General features: G+C 33.8%; 1 protein-coding gene across 1 annotated transcript in view; it reads right to left on the bottom strand.

Moving 5' to 3' along the window:
- The window catches only part of fam207a (family with sequence similarity 207 member A), a 121320-nt gene that overhangs the window by 82516 nt on the left and 22339 nt on the right, over positions 1-16465 (bottom strand). Inside the window, exon 3 of the mRNA XM_039755062.1 lies at positions 9358-9402. Coding sequence (XP_039610996.1) covers positions 9358-9402 — 45 coding nt within the window. The remainder of the gene's footprint in view (positions 1-9357; positions 9403-16465) is intronic.

Genomic DNA, 16465 nt, shown 5'->3' with positions numbered 1-16465 from the left:
TTTAAGATAAGTGAATTGTCTCCATGGCATAGATACCAATGCAATGACCAAAAATAGTAAAAGTTCATTGTGTTGCAATAAAGACTTTTGTTTAATTGGGAGAATAAATGCAAGAATGATGTATTCCAAATTTAATGAGGTAAATTAGGGTAGTGGATGGAGAACGCTGCACAAAGTCATTGTGTTTGAAATAACATTGTTTGGGGCCAAATGACAAGATGAAGCAGGGCAGGGGGTACACACCAAGAGTGTCATAATAATGTTTTAAAACATTTAATGCCAGTTTGATGTTGCTCATATTAAACATTGTAGATGAGAAAGCATGCCTGCACCTGAAGCGATTTTGGACAGATGCCTTATTTCGATGCTCAGCATTAAAAAACTGTGTAACTAGGGTATGCAGATTCATGCAGTATATACATCACATTTAACAGCAGCTTCAGAAACCCATTTTCCCATATGTAGCTCTTCTGCATGGCCATGGCTTAAAAGCTTAGGGTGTAATCCCTGCATGATTTTTCATTAATGGATATGCATGTGTTTGAATTTAATGTGCTTACTAGTTTAAATGCTTGGCATCATGGGTAGAAGGCGGTAATGTATGAGGCAAGTTGTTGAAATGTAACATGTAATGTCATGTTCTTCTTGTCCTTAAAGTTTTATGCAATATAAACTTGAAACACAGCACTAAACTACAAACGGAATCTATTATAACTAAAACTACTGTTAACAGGTTTTAAATATTTTTGGTTTCAGTAGTAAAATATGTTATAGATTTTAATGCACTTTTGGATAAAACTGAAGGAAAAAACAACTTTATAAAGCTTTTTATTTACCATGGCAACTCAGAATAAAGCTTAAACAAGTGGCAACAAAAACAAATGTGTTTATTTGGTGTTACAATTTTTACAATATTTAAAAAGGTTATTAAAATCCTATAAAGCAGAATTTTAATTCTTATTTTCCTAACTATATTTTTCTCATTATAATTGATCACAAGTCCATCCTCCTTTAAAATGAGCATCTACACTAATATCTAAAGTTTCATCTTATCATTTTCCTACCTTAATCTCATTATAGAGGGTCCTCTGTAACAAAAACAAGCTAACTGATGAGAATAAGTCATTATGATGGAGTGACATCGCTCTCCATATGTAATTTCTCCTTTTCCATGGATAAGACCATGTGTTCTACAATCCTAAATTTATAAAGTGAATTAAAAATGATAAATAGATGAACAAAAGGGAAAACCATTATTGTTAACACTAAGCAATACAGTATGCATATTTATTTGATTTTGTAAGCAAACACAACCTTCATCTACAGAGCAATAAAATTACAAAATGCAACATAACAGGATTACTAAGCCTCATTACATCAAAAGTAGGCTTGACATGCTTTCTAGTTTAGCTTTTAAGTTTCCTTTTTATGTAAGGACTGCACAGTATGTCAAAATTCCATTCACCACAAAAGTGCAATTAAAGCTGAAGGGAATGCACGCCATTCTTCAAATTATACTCTGAAACTGAACTAAAGTACAGTGCTAGAAACAGATTATAAAATGCTCTGAAGTTCTAACTTTATCCTGTGCTGCTGTTACTAGATTCATGTGGTCTACTTTTAAACAGGGAAAAAAGTTATAGGAGCTGCAAATTAAAAAACAAAAAAAGTTACACAGAATAAAAGCACGGTTGAAACTGTAAAATGTTAAGAAAATTCCAAATTAGATATTATGGATAAAAACTATCCATATAAAAGAGATTCAGAGCACATTGCATGCAACCATACAACCCCCACACCATTCAAATTCCACCTTATATATAGTGAATACTGCCTTGTTTTTGTAGTACATGTTGTGCTGATTATTGGGTAGCTACTTGCAGCAATTGTAATATTCATGACACTCACAAAAACAAGTACAGGCTTTAACTGAAAGAAAAAAGACATTGCAAGAATAAGAAAAGTTAATACATAATATATGATACTATGTATACATTAGTGTCAGGGGAGTCTCACAGCAACCATCCAAATTGGACAAAAAAAAATAAAAAGTGTGTTTATTTAACAACTATCGTTGCATGTGAATATTTGTATAATGGGCTAAGGTAGTAGGTAGGTTAGGAGCATGTGCTAATACAATGCATTTCCGCACCCACAACACGGCAAATCACCTGGGGCCTCATGTATAAACGGTGCGTACGCACAGAAATGTTGCGTAAGAACTTTTCCACGTTCAAATCGCGATGTATAAAACCTACACTTGGCGTAAAGCCACGCACTTTTCCACGGTACCTCATACCTTGCCTGCGCAAGTTCTCCGCTCGGTTTTGCAAACTGGCGGCACCCAGCGTCAAAGCAATGGTACTGTTCTTGTGTGATTACTCATTATTTTCATGACGCGGCTTTATAAATACACAGAAACTAACCGCATATTGTTTATTAGTGTAATGCATCTGATTGTAATTAACTCATAACAATATAATGGTAGAGGGAACAGCCATAGTATTCCAAATACCATAACTGTTCTCACTTCTCCTTCTTCTTCTTCTTCTTCTTTCAGCTCCTCCGTTAGGAGTTGCCACAGCGGATCATCTTTTTCCATATTACTCTCACTGCACGACTCGGAGTATTTATATCACTGTATCTGAGTGTGAATCACAGCAGCAGCTGATCGGAAAGAGAATTATCGGTATACAGCATTAAGCACCGCTGTCTCTGCCACGGCAAAAGCGTTTTAAAGCCTTTCCTGTACAGACCTCGCGGTTCAGAAACAGTTTAATCCCAAGAACTTTAAATGCACTCAATCAATTGCACCTTGTAGAACGGTTTGTACTTATAAGTACAATCACCCCACTGTAAACTTGCACTACAGTTATAATATCTCACAACCTGAGCCACTTTATAAAGCATATTTACATATGATGGCGATATCATTTTAAGGTGAAATGCAGCAAAATATGTTTGTTAAATTATACACATAAAACTTTAACTTCATTTAAATAATCTATATTCTTCACTGGGAGTGTCGTGAAGGATAGAATAATTAAACATGTACTACGAAGATATTTCAATGTTCTTTAAGCGTTTTGAAGAATCGGCTAAGCTTACAGATGGCTTAACATCTATTACAGAGCTGATTGTATGGCGATCGGTTACTTGGGAAAGAAAAGCAAGGACTCTTGGGTACGCAATATATATTGAATATAAAACAGAAAGAAAATAACAACACAGCTAAAAGCAGCGACAAATTTCGACAAAGATAAATGCTTGTCATGAGCACGAGGCTCATGAAACACATGTTTAATAATGTGCTTTAACTCCTATCATCATGAAAATGACATCGCGTATACATCTCAGTATTTTAGTTATTCAGAGAGCTGTAATATCACAAATGTAATGGACTCTGTGTCCAGTTGGAGGAAGAGAGCCAGTTTAAGAAGCAAGTAGTGATTCACACACATAGATCACATACGAGTAGAAGATCAAATACAAAACAAAGCATTTAACGTGCTACTTTAATTACGATGTGATTTGAGAAACTGGTTAATTAAACGATTTTAAGATGAAGTTTATGATGTTCTACTAAATGACAAAATAAACTACGTGATTAAAGTGGAAATGTCGAGATTGAAGTTGACATTTCGTGCTTTTTCCCCACCGTGTGCCTTTTTTCTCTGTACCCTAATAAGCTTTCATATGATACTCAGACAGTGGGCTACAACTCGGCTTTTCACGGCGACTTTGATATGTGACTTCTTTTTTATTTCCGGCACTGTGCGATTTTGTGAACGTGAGGTTTCAAGTTTCTCCAACACGCTCTGTCACTCGATCAACTTCCTTTTGTTGATTATACCACGGTTTATTTGAACAAATAGTATGTTTTTCCTTTGCCTCCACTTGGTATTCGCTGAAATTCTTATATTTTCCCTGTGCTTTTCCCATTGTCTTTTCACAGAAGGCTGCGCTTAAGGGCGATTTATATTGATTTGCATATTCAAAGAGCCGTAATTCTGGGAGGAGTTGGGGCGTTACATAATCTTGGCGTGCCGGCGTTAGTTTTCACACTGATCGGGATTTATGTAGCGGAAGAACATGGAAGTTAGATGCGCACAGATTCCTGCATCTGGATTTTTCTGTGCGTAAGCACATTTGCTTTTGCTTACGCCATGTTATAGTGCGAGTTCTACGCACGGCGTTATACATGTGGCCCCTGAACTGGGACCCGAATGCAGCTGTGCAATGGACTGGAACAGTGTGAGGTTTTTTTTCCCCCCAATCGAATAACAAACAAGGAATGTAGCCTTTGCCAAATTCATTACCATTAGATGAAATTTTTTGATGTGACAACATGGTTTAAATTTTGTGCCGCCCCATTAAAACCCACTTTCTTGAAGGCACTTTGAAAGGCCTTAGAGTCTAGATTTTTATTTGTATCAGCAGTAATTTGTGTGAAAAATACCATAACTTTTAACTAAGTTGTTTGGAGTGATGCATTTTTTGTAACACCTCCTCCCTCCTCCATTATAACTATCCTTTCTGATACATTTTTGCCTGGACTTTATGTAGGTTCAGTTTTATTATACATGCAAAATTCCAATAAGATCAGCTAAATCCCCCTGACAAAAGTTCTGAAAGGCCATATAACCTATATTTTAAGGTGGACAAATGGCAATTAACATGCTGTTTTGATTGATAAAAAATAGACGAACAAGATCTGATTAAAGGGTTAAAATGAGGTAGTTAGTGTGTAACATAAATAAATAACATCCAATGAAGCCAGAAAATGTAAAAGTATTGTAGTTATTATTCACACAGATAACATACACACCAAGAAGGTAAACTCAAAGAACACACAAGACATTTACGGCCAAGTTAGAATTAGGTTCTTTTAATTAGCACAGCAAAACACATTTTCAAAATAGGCTGAAAACATACATGCTGAAATCACAGAAACGCTGAGTTGCCTCAGAAAATAAACAAATGCATTTGTGGAGATCTGTTAGTATGGGTCTCCTTCTATGCAAGATACATGTAGACCCAACATCACTTAACTCTTTTTATCTGATTAACAGCAGTGTCAATCAACATAAGGTGATGTGTTATTAAATTCTTACAGACTTAAAAATTAAATTTTAACTACAAGTTTTTGTGAACAAACCTATGCAAAAATGATCACTCAAAATGTTAGACCTAAGCACCCAGCAATTCAACAGAAATGTCAAAGTTGATTGTCTGTAAGCTCACACAGCCAAAAAAATGCAATGTGTTTGTTCCTACTCCCTCCACTTCTCTCTTGCATACTCCATTTTGCCTACACAAAGGCCCCAACAGAAAAGGTTGGGTTTCCATTACTTTTAAGGAGTTTTTTGATATTTGGAATCAGGATGTTAAAGAAAATATTTTTATTTGGGTGCTGCACTAAATAAGAGTGAAGTGGTCAAAGTAGGGACATAAATGAAAATGTTAACTGTTAAAGTGAAAAAGTTAACTGATTTAAAGCTTTCAAAAGACTTATTTATTTCAGCAAGAAAGGATTTAATTGTGGAACATCTATGGGCTGCAGCAGCAGTAATGACTGGATGACTGAAAGAAATGACAGTGGTGAGAGATCTGAATGATGGAAAGAAAGTCTAAGTGCCCGAAAAGAACAGGCATCCTGGCCGAGATGGAGGATAATTTCTTACCCAGATGGGTGGCCAGAATGGATGATCAGACAAGCAAACCGGCAGGACAAGGAATCAGCATCTTGCCCAGCCAGAGTATGAGGGACAAGCAGAAGCCTGGGACCAGGAGCAGTTCCATCCTCCACACTACAGGTAGCAGTGGTCCATCGAGGCATCACAGTTTGGAAATGGCACAGGGAAACATTGTAGTTTATGTCTGAAAATTAAGCCCTGTTTGAATCCCTGGGTGCCATTGGAGGGCATTGTCGGGGGCTTCCAGAAGTACTTCCAAGAAGATACTTTGAGGCACCGGAATCATTCCTGGGTCCATCTTAAAAGGTGCCTGCCTCTTCACATCGGGGAGTAAAAATCAAAAGGCAGGAAGGAGGAAGAATTTGATTGTATTGTAACTGATCTTTGCATGGGTGATTATTGTAGGGGTGTTTTTGGTTTAATAAGTATCTTTTTTTTAAGCCCATTATTGTGTTGGGCATTACTGTGTCCGAGGTTTGGGAATCAGTGTTGCCCCCCTGGTGGTTAAACAAGCTATGCTTCCAAGTGTACCTTAGTATCTGGGGGGGAAAAACTTAAAAACCTATGGATAAAAGGTTTTGCTTAAAATAATAGAAACTGGGAAGGCACAGTGGCGCAGTAGGTAGCACTGCTGCCATGCAGTAAGGAGACCTGGGTTCGCTTCCTGGGTCCTCCCAGCATGGAGTTTGCATGTTCTCCCCGTGCCTGCATGGGTTTCTTTCAGGTGCTCCAGTTTCCTCCCACAGTTCAAAGACATGCAGGTTAGGTGCACTGGCGATCCTTCATTGTCCCTAGTGTGGGGGTGGGTGTGCCCTGCGGTGGGCTGGCTCCCTGCCCGGGGTTTGTTTCCTGCCTTGCACCCTGTGTTGGCTGGGATTGGCTCCAGCAGACCCCCGTGACCCTATAGTTAGGATATAGTGGGTTGGATACTGGATGGATGGATGGATAATAGAAACTGAGCCAAAGCATCAACGCAGACTTATACTTTTGGTTTCCAAGTCAATACTACTGAACATGCAACCTGCTTGTTAGTAGAAATAGTAGCAAATGTATTAGGATAGTATTTCTGATGACTAAGGTCCCTCTAGGTAGAAAGTAATAACAATCTGAGTCATATCAGTCTTTAGCTACTATAAATTCTTCAATTTCCTGTCTGAATAGAAAAGAGCATTTACAGAACCTTTAGGCTTGGCAGTGTTATGACAATTGTGAAAACCTGAAGCGGCTTGGTTGTTGGTTGCACTGCGGTGTGGATGCCAACTTCCTGCCATTGTATCTCCAGCTGACCATTCAAATAGTCTGCTATTGAAAAGGGTGAAAGGAATAACTGCCAAGATGAAAGTAAAAACAAAACAGCTTTTTTCAAAAGAACGTGATTAGCTATTAAAATCAGTGGGCTAAACTGTTATTATATATGGACATGAACTGCAAGGAGAGTCGGTTACTAGAGTACTATTTTTCAGCTAGAACAATGCGTTGAGATAAAGAATTGAGTCAAGACGAGAAAAATGTGAATTGTAAACCTGAATGCAACAACTTAAATCACTAAACCGCATTTCTTCACAGGTCACATCTGTAGTCTGACTGGGTACTAGTGCTGTACTCTAATTTCTAAGAATTTTTTTGTGACACAAACTGTGGTGCTTCTTGGGAGGCAGTCCTTAGCAGCAAGGAAGGGTCTCTTAGCAACCCATTGCTTTGCCTTCAGAGATTCCAAAACAGGTGTGTGACACACTTAAAAATTAAATAGAATAAAATTAAAACCTACAAGTACACACACATAACAGCAAATACCTGCAGCACTTTTAAATCAAAGACTAAACATTCACCCCATCATACCTGCTAACAGACTAAAACCTCTGTAACAGGCACTAAAAGAGAAACATACAGGAACTTATGAAAGAAAGAAAAAAGTAATGTTTCTATGTGGTAATGCAAACACACACAAAATATAAACCTACCACACCTGCCTAAACAATCTGCATCACCATACTCCAGCCTTGTAATTCCTTAGTTATACTGCTTATCTCTCTCACTCAAACCTGACCTCTCTTTTCCCGACCATTCATTTATTGCAACTGAATCACATCCAAACACCCTAATTCCACCACTATATACTGTCCCATTACTGCCACTACCTTTTCACACTGGTTAAGTCCCTTCCCTTATTTGTCATCAAAGATTTATCTTTTCATCTGCAGGTTTCTGATGGACTTTACCCTGCTGCATGCCATCCTCTTATTGGACTAATATCTGAAAAGTTCTTGTCAAGTGAACAACAACTCAAACTAGTTTACAGTATTAATGTTAAATTGTGTGACATATGCGCATTAAAAAAAAAACGTTATTTTGTGCACATTAAGGCATGTATGAATTTATTTGTTTCTATTTAATTAAAACAATGACATTTTTAAATAGTTATCTTCAAACACTGTTTAAGTATTCAAAAATATTACTTATTTTACTTGAGGAATTAATATACTGTACATTCCATGAACTAGGAACTTGAAGTAATATATCACAACAGAATTGTACTACATACTGAACAGTATTTTCTTGTATGCAATGTCAGGTTCCTGAGGTTTAGGACCCCAAACACCCAAATACCCAAGATTAAAACCCTAGCATTCTGTGAAGAAAAAAATTATAAATTATTAAAATAACATAATTGTTTATTTATAAAACATAAACTGACTTGGGCAGCAAAGTCAAGAAGTACAAAAAGGAAATACTGTATTTAAAATAAATGGAAAAGATAAAATTACTCCTATTTCAATGGCAGCGAGAACTACTAAGATGACACAGCATAGTCAATAAGGAGAATACCAAGAAATGTTTTCTTCTGTCAAAAATGTCAACAGTCACATTTGTTAAGACCAAGCAGTTTAGAAGAAACAAACTACAAAGAGAACATCCTTCTGCACTGGGAGCAGGTGGTAAGTCTCATGATGTCCATGCCTACAGTGCAGGTTATACAGAGGATTCCAATAAGCAGATTTATGCAATACTAATTCCCTTTCTATTTCTTTTTACCTCCACTTTAATTCCATTCTTTAAACTTTCACATTAGCAGCATAAAGACACAGGTTAACATCAGAATATCCAGACACTTGAAAATAATTCAAGGCCTAGAGCTGCCTGTGTAATATCTGCATTTTCTCCCCATGTCCTCATAATTTTCATTTGACTAGTTCGGTTTTCTGTCATATTCCACAGACTTGAACATATTAGGGTAACTGGTGACACTGTATTCTTCATTGTGATTGAATGTGGGTGAATGCATGAATTATGCCATTTAATGGACTAACGTCCCATGCTCTTGGAATGATTCATTCACTTCTCTTTAAAGCTATGTATTGCTGTCATCTGTAGCATGGTTTATTCATATACCTAATAGCTCTAGTCAGCTGACTTGGGTTTTTTTCCCCAAAAAAAGAAAACCATTCCAACAACTTAAGACTGAATACCCCTTGTTAAAATGCAGATCTAACCTACCTTTGATAATATACATTTCTGCATCATATTAATATAAATCTTCTTCTGCATCTGTTTGAATTTAGAGATATCAATATAAAATGCTTAAGACCACATAAAGAACATATTAATTCACTGCACTGTACAACATTCAGGAATGTAGGAAATTAAGCAAGACATTTCTTACCATAGTTTTGCTTTATAGACATCTGATCCAGTTCTGGGCTTACACCTAGGGATAAAAAAGAACACATACTGATATTTAAGAATTATTTTAGTGTTATGTTGCTTCTAAATAAGAAACATTCGCAGTAGCTTTCTCATTTATTTTATACAAAGTCCTCAAAGGACATTTATATTATTATTTTAGTAAGTCTAATAGGTAACACAACTGCCTTTGTGTGCTTACTTGCAAAATAATTACAGACAGACAGATAGATAGAAACATATTTTATTTGTCTCAAGGAGAAACTTAGCTGTCAGAGAGTGGATGTGCAGCGTTGTTCATAATGGCCTTTAGTTTTGACCTCATTTTTTCCTCTCCTCTGCTACTACCTCCAGCAGGTTCACAGTGTGTCCCATAACTAAGACCTCTCTGTTAATTAACTTGTTGATTCAAAGGGCTTCTTTTGAAGTGATGTTATTAACCTAGCAAATTACAGCTTAGAAAACCGCTCTGGTCATCAACAAGTGTACCACTGCTAGATACCACTACATTCATTAAAGGAATGCAGTCTCTTAACAGACTGCCCTTTCTTTCTTACAGTTCCATGTATTCTAATAATACTAATAATAATAATAGTGTCAACAGAAGCACATAAATGCACAGTTAGCAGGAGTGCTGAATCACCATAGTTCAGCTGCAAACAACACATTTTCTAAAGTTAACATAATCTTTATTAGTACAACAAAAAAAGTGAAAGCACATACTGTATGCCACATACTCAAATGGTATGGGAGAGAATGGAATGCAGTCTCCAGTTATGAGCAATTAAGGCAGTCAAGGTTTAGTCCAGTTCAGTGGCTAATTCTTCATAAACAGCCATAAAAAAACCATAAATGTCTAATTCCATTAGAACAACAGAACAAAGGCTGTTTTACAAGGATTAATATTCAATTGACAGATTTGATTTCACAAAGGTAGTCTTAAACTGGAAAATTAAATCAGTACATGCTTGTGACATTTACATTTTAAAATGAATTTAAATTTACAATTAAATATTAACTGTAAATAACCAGCTAACATCTCCTCCCTACACTGATGCAAACAAGAATCTCACAACATCAGATGTTATAAATCTTAAAAAGATTTTAAATAGCAAAGCTGATTTGAAAAGTGTTTTGTAACAAAAGACAGCTTTAAAGAGTATGTAAACAAAATAGTCATAATTATCTTGGTATTTATGAATTCCTGGTGCACCAATATAAAAATGTATGAGTTTTTACATTTTTGCATCGACTTTAAGTAGTGTTTATTTTTTAGTCACTTTATAGAAATGTCAATGAATACATTTGGTATGTACATATGGTAAATAAATTAGGTAGTTGAAGATGTTAGAATGAAGTAAAAAAAAAAACATTTCATTAAATATTTCACACATTTTTACTTTTAACTATATTAATGAATAATATATTAAACTGCACGATCTACACCCTATCAACCCTGCTTGCAAATTTCTAACTGCCTCTATCTCGGATATTTACCTTCTGGATTGCATGCATTGTATTTTAGTTTAATAGAAGTTCAAAAGCATGCACCCTTTCCTGTATACATAATTTTAAAAAAAACCTACATATGACAGGTAAGTATAACGCTTGTTTTTGTGAGAGGTGATATTATCAGTTTAATTAGAAGTACAGATAAAACTGAAAGTAGAAGAATTTAATCGATAATTCACATTTCATAATTTGGGGAGAATAAAGCTAAGGCATTTTCAGAAAGTAAAAATATAGTTTTATGTTAAACTGTATTTAGTCTTCATGAATTTTTGGCCATAAATAATATTTTTATTGACTACCCATAGTACAAATATTACAATGAAATGTTATTAAAATGTGACTTCATAAAAATGTTCCACCTGCAACCTACAATACATAAAATGTTAGTCTTCTGAAGTTTAAGTGGAGGCTGTTTACAATTTGATTCCACTGATTTAGAATATACTACAGACAACTCTGATTTGTAATGTGTACAAATTTTGCAGTAAAAAAAAAAAAAGCATTTTGTCATATTTATGTGAACAGCTCAGACACAATTAAAAAGAAAAATTATAAATGTTGCCATTTTAAAAATGAAGACAACAGGGCTAGATAATTCATTTAATTGTAATATTATCGGAATAATAATCCATTGGTGTACTTATTTATTGTTTTTAATGCCATTACAATAAATTTAGGAAAAGAAGTTTATGTTTAAATTCAGTCGTCAAAAATGCTTTATATTGAATTTTTGTTTTTATCTGGTACCATGTGATCCTCTTCTCAAACAATAGTCAAGTGTTCTTTAAAAATGCCAGGAGGTTCTGAATGAGGTAGTGATGCTGGGACAATATACTTCAAAGTATCACACAGATTTGGGAGACCGTTCAAGCACAAAAATTAATATGCTTGTGAAAAATACTGAACACCACTCTCACAAAACTTGAGATATTAATTTCACTCCACCAGGCCAGTAAATATAGTACAGTAATTAGTGAAGGTAAAAGTAAAGAGAAAAACAGTTTTTCTTGGAGGGTAATTTATATGCCAGTCAATAATACTTCACCTAAACCTATAAATATTCACATTAGAATAAACAATTAAAGTACTTTTCTGGATAAGAGGGCGAAAATAAGAACTCCCAATAGGTACTAGTTTGTAAAATCTCTCCTTTGAAATTTCAAATTTTTTTGTATACTCATTAAACATTACTGATAACCAACATTGCACTGTAATCAAATATAACTTTACCAGTAACAGATGCATAACTCATGAGCTGTGTATAAAAAAAGAAACATCAAGAAAAAAATTTTTGTAAAATGTAATTCAAAGCAAAGTGAATTACACATAATGTAACCTAGGGTAAAGGAAAATGGTGTCAAGATAAGTTATTTTTTAAATTGACAATTCAAAGACAAAATATATAAAATATGCATAAATTGATGTTTTATCCACCTCAATAGCCAGGCAAACATGAAGGTACTGTAGTGGCTTTACTTTAACAAATGCTTTGAGGGCTATCTTTCTTAATTATGTAATTAACAACTCACCCCCGTAATAACAGAAGTCAGAGAATAAATTAATGGTATATTACAGGGCATTCTATGGAATATAACATCTAGTTTCTCAGAATCTTTAAATGTAAACACAAATATTTTCATTTTAGTGTATCAAGCAGCAAATTTAAATGTCAAAATATTTTGGCAAATTCTAAAAATTTTCACAATAAAAGCAATGTTTCAGAAAGTTAAACAAATCTAAGATATCATTACTAAGATAATACTTCTAATACTGGTTATTAAAATTTACAACATACTGGGGAAAATACTGCTATCTTTAATACTTTTTAAATACTTAAAATAAAATCTACTACTCAACATGTATCAGAACATTAAAATATCCATATGCTCAAATAAATTGCAGCTAATAAAATCAAAATGTTTCATAATAATGTAAAATGTTGTTAGTAACGCATGAGGAAATGTACATGGTATCTGTAAACTGGTTCTTTAATTGCTCTTTAATTGTATCATACAGGATAATTAGAAAAGTGTTTTTGCGATCAAAGGCCAAATGAATTCAATGGGTTGCTGTTAAACCAATGAAGCACAATTTCAGCCACGGCACAGAAAGAATTAAAAGCCTTGTAAAACACAGCTGTCCGGCATTCACAGTAATTTAAAAAATATCAGATTTCAAACCAAATGTCTTCGGAGCCTGAATACCTAATTAGGAACCAGGGCTTGTAATCAAGAGATACTATTATCCATTTTATTTATATTTACAGTGTAATTCTTTTCTAAATTGGCACACCTGTTTATCTATGGAACTGTGACATCAAAGATAGTTAGCTGCATATATTTACAATTACATGCAACTATTTTGTATAGATGGTAAAATGAATATTATTTTGCATTTCTGTTTTGTCTTTGAGAGGTGCACATACAAATAGTGCAGTAAAAACTGAACAGCAGTACAATGCACAAAGATATTAAGACAACGTTGGTGTTCAATTTACTACTCTTCATTGCACAACAGTGCAAACAATGTTAATTTGATATAAATCTAAATGTAGAAAATAAGTTAGCCCATATTTTGCTTTTTATTTTTATCTTTTTAGACTTGCTGTCTTTGTAGTAGTTCTATCAACAAATCATATTCACCAATGAATTTTAAAGGTGGCATAGTGCTATATGTAACTGGAAAAGGCTGATTTGCATGAAGGTGAAACAAGGACATAACACAAGCTGTTAGTCTGCGTTACCTGTCCTATCTGCAGTTATTCACAGACACTTACTTTAGAAGTTATTAATAGAAAAAAGCTGAAATCTAACACAAAATACCATTTAAACAACCACGTTACAAGCTTATGTTATGGAAACACAAATAATTATTTTATTAATATTTCTATGACAAAAACAAACCACACAAAATGCAGCATTACAGGCAACTAGAAGGCAAAATATTTTTTAACAACAGAAAATAATCCTCATGGTAACACACACAAAGAGCTCTGCTGCAGTAACATGCCGAGAGTAAACTAGCTAGTGGAATATTATTCTTATGACATTCAAATGATGTTTTCTTGTGCTTTTTTGTTTGTTTGTTTAATAATGCTCCTTTATAGGTAAATGCCTTTTGCTTCAGGAGGCTGACACTTTAAACCTTTATCTGCACCTTTTTTTATTTTTTTTAATATCAGGTTTTCCCCAAACCAGTGGACAACAAGCATCTACATCAAAAAAAGAAACCTAAAAAACAATGAATGCTACAGTTGACAGAAAGTATTTTAAAGGACTGCATCTCTGATGAATAAAACATTAAACTGCAGTAAATAAAGAAAGCATATTCCTGAAAACAATAGTTTAAAAGTTATCATTAAGAATATCTACTAAAAATTTATTTTTAGAATAATTTAATTCTGTAGAAAAAAATTATATATTATTAATCACAGAATACTGTAAAATCTAAATCCTATTGTATGCCTACATAATTATGGTACTGGCATACAATTATTTTAACACACATTAAGAACTTGGTAATGTTAGAAGAAAGCGTATCTGGAATACAAAATTATCATTCTTGGTTTTTTTTTGTCCTCTCTGCGTGAACAACATACGACAAGGCATTAAACTTTATGAGCAAGTGTTTTGTAACTAGATTAATTCAAAAAGTAGGAACAACCTTTGTTATGGAGATATTACACTGCTTCATGGTGTAAAGATATTGCAGAACATAAAGGGTAAAGGAATTCGTTTTCTACTAATACTTCATCAAAAGGAAAAGGGTTTATTTTAATTTTAGAATCATATGCCGTCAGTTTCTACAAAGAGCACTATTTTAATGTGATATAAAAGGCAATCATGAAAACAGTACAAAGCAAGACAAGGGAACAAGGTAAATTATAAAAAGTCAAAGTCTTGACATCAATTCAGACTGTAAAAAATACATTAATATACAAATCAACTAACTGATAGTAATCTCTCATAAATATCAGAACTAGCATTAGTACAATAGGCACAAAAAATAAAACAAAAATATAATGAATCAAGAATGTAAATCGGAAGGGGCACGTTGTCCATTGGAATTTGAAAGATGATCTGACCAAGGAAGCTACATGGCGAGTACACATAAATCCAGCTTACTTAATTGCCTATAGAGAAAAATGTGGCATTACTGAATTTTAAAACTTTAATAAAAGATCATTAAATGTCTTTCAACATTGCATATTAAACCACTAGGTTGCTGGTTTAAACTGTATCATGACTCACTGGGTTACCATTATATTTTTACCTTGGCAAAGTTTGTCTTATCTTTGATAATGTCTATCAAATAAAACTTGAGTAATAAAAATAAGAAATTACAGAAATTCAGAATGTAGCTGCCAGTCTCTGAAACAAACATTGTGGACAGAGCCAAAAGACTATAACCTTTAATGCCAACTTCAATAGAACTATTGTATGAACATCAATTGCACAATGCATATACAGTAATTTTTCATTTTCTATTATGTTAATATCATTCATTATGATTATTTTTAGGTTTTATTTTTTACTAACTACTTGATAAATCATGCATAAAAATATTAATGGCCTAATCCAAGACACTAAAAAGGCAAATTAACATGATTTTATCTTAATGATTTTAGATAGAAGTAAGAAAGAGCTTGAGGGCACTTTAATGCTGGAATAAATTATCCTTATAAAAGGTAAGCAAAGACTTACTCAACTGTTTGATACCTGAGTAATTTTTATACAGGACTATTTTAATTATGCACATATTAGATTACTTTTCTTTCAGTCTAATGGAGCTTAGAGGAGAAAAAATTGATTCTTGATTGAGTTTTCCACTAATGGCAGAAATGAGAAGAAGGGCTTCAAGGTTTCATTATCACACATCAATGCACAGTGCAGAAGCCATTGTGGTTAATAGCTAGCAGAAATATAATGTGTGCCAAAGATGTAAAGCCATATTTGTTTCATTGATTAGCTAAATTTAGAAATACACAACTCAACAAAAACACAACAAAATCACCTGACGAACCTGTTAAAATGTGACACAGACATACAGTAGGTCCTGTAATTAATCATCATGATCTGAAAGGTATCAAGCATATTAGAAGACCAAAAGCTCTAAAGACACATATACATTTTTTAAGATAATTCCTTAGTTACAGTATAATTTTTAAATGTCATTTGTACAGTTTCATATGCTGCTGTTTACCCGATTATTTTGAAAATACAGTAACTGAATGGTAATAAAGCATTATATGAAGAACTAGACATTAAGCCTGTTACAATAACGAGCATTAGAACAGTAGTGCATAAACATTAGTAGGAACAGTCTATATTAAATGGCAAGGGACCTTGACCTCATTCTGTTTCTTATATTAATTTTTTTTTTTTTGTCAAAAATATTTTTGCAAGAAGCCTAAAGTAAAATAATAATAAAAATAAAATAGAAACATATATATGACAACACAGTAAGTATAATTTATATTGTCTTAGTGTAAAACTTTGTAACAATCTGTAAGACACAATATCTGAAGAAGATATTTAGGTAAAATGTTCTATTTTTTTAACTCATGAAATTTTTCG

Source organism: Polypterus senegalus, chromosome 6, assembly GCF_016835505.1.
Source record: "Polypterus senegalus isolate Bchr_013 chromosome 6, ASM1683550v1, whole genome shotgun sequence".
Lineage (NCBI taxonomy): Eukaryota > Metazoa > Chordata > Cladistia > Polypteriformes > Polypteridae > Polypterus > Polypterus senegalus.
The sequence above is the reverse complement of the archived record's forward strand: the minus strand, read 5'-3'. Positions and strand labels throughout refer to the sequence as shown.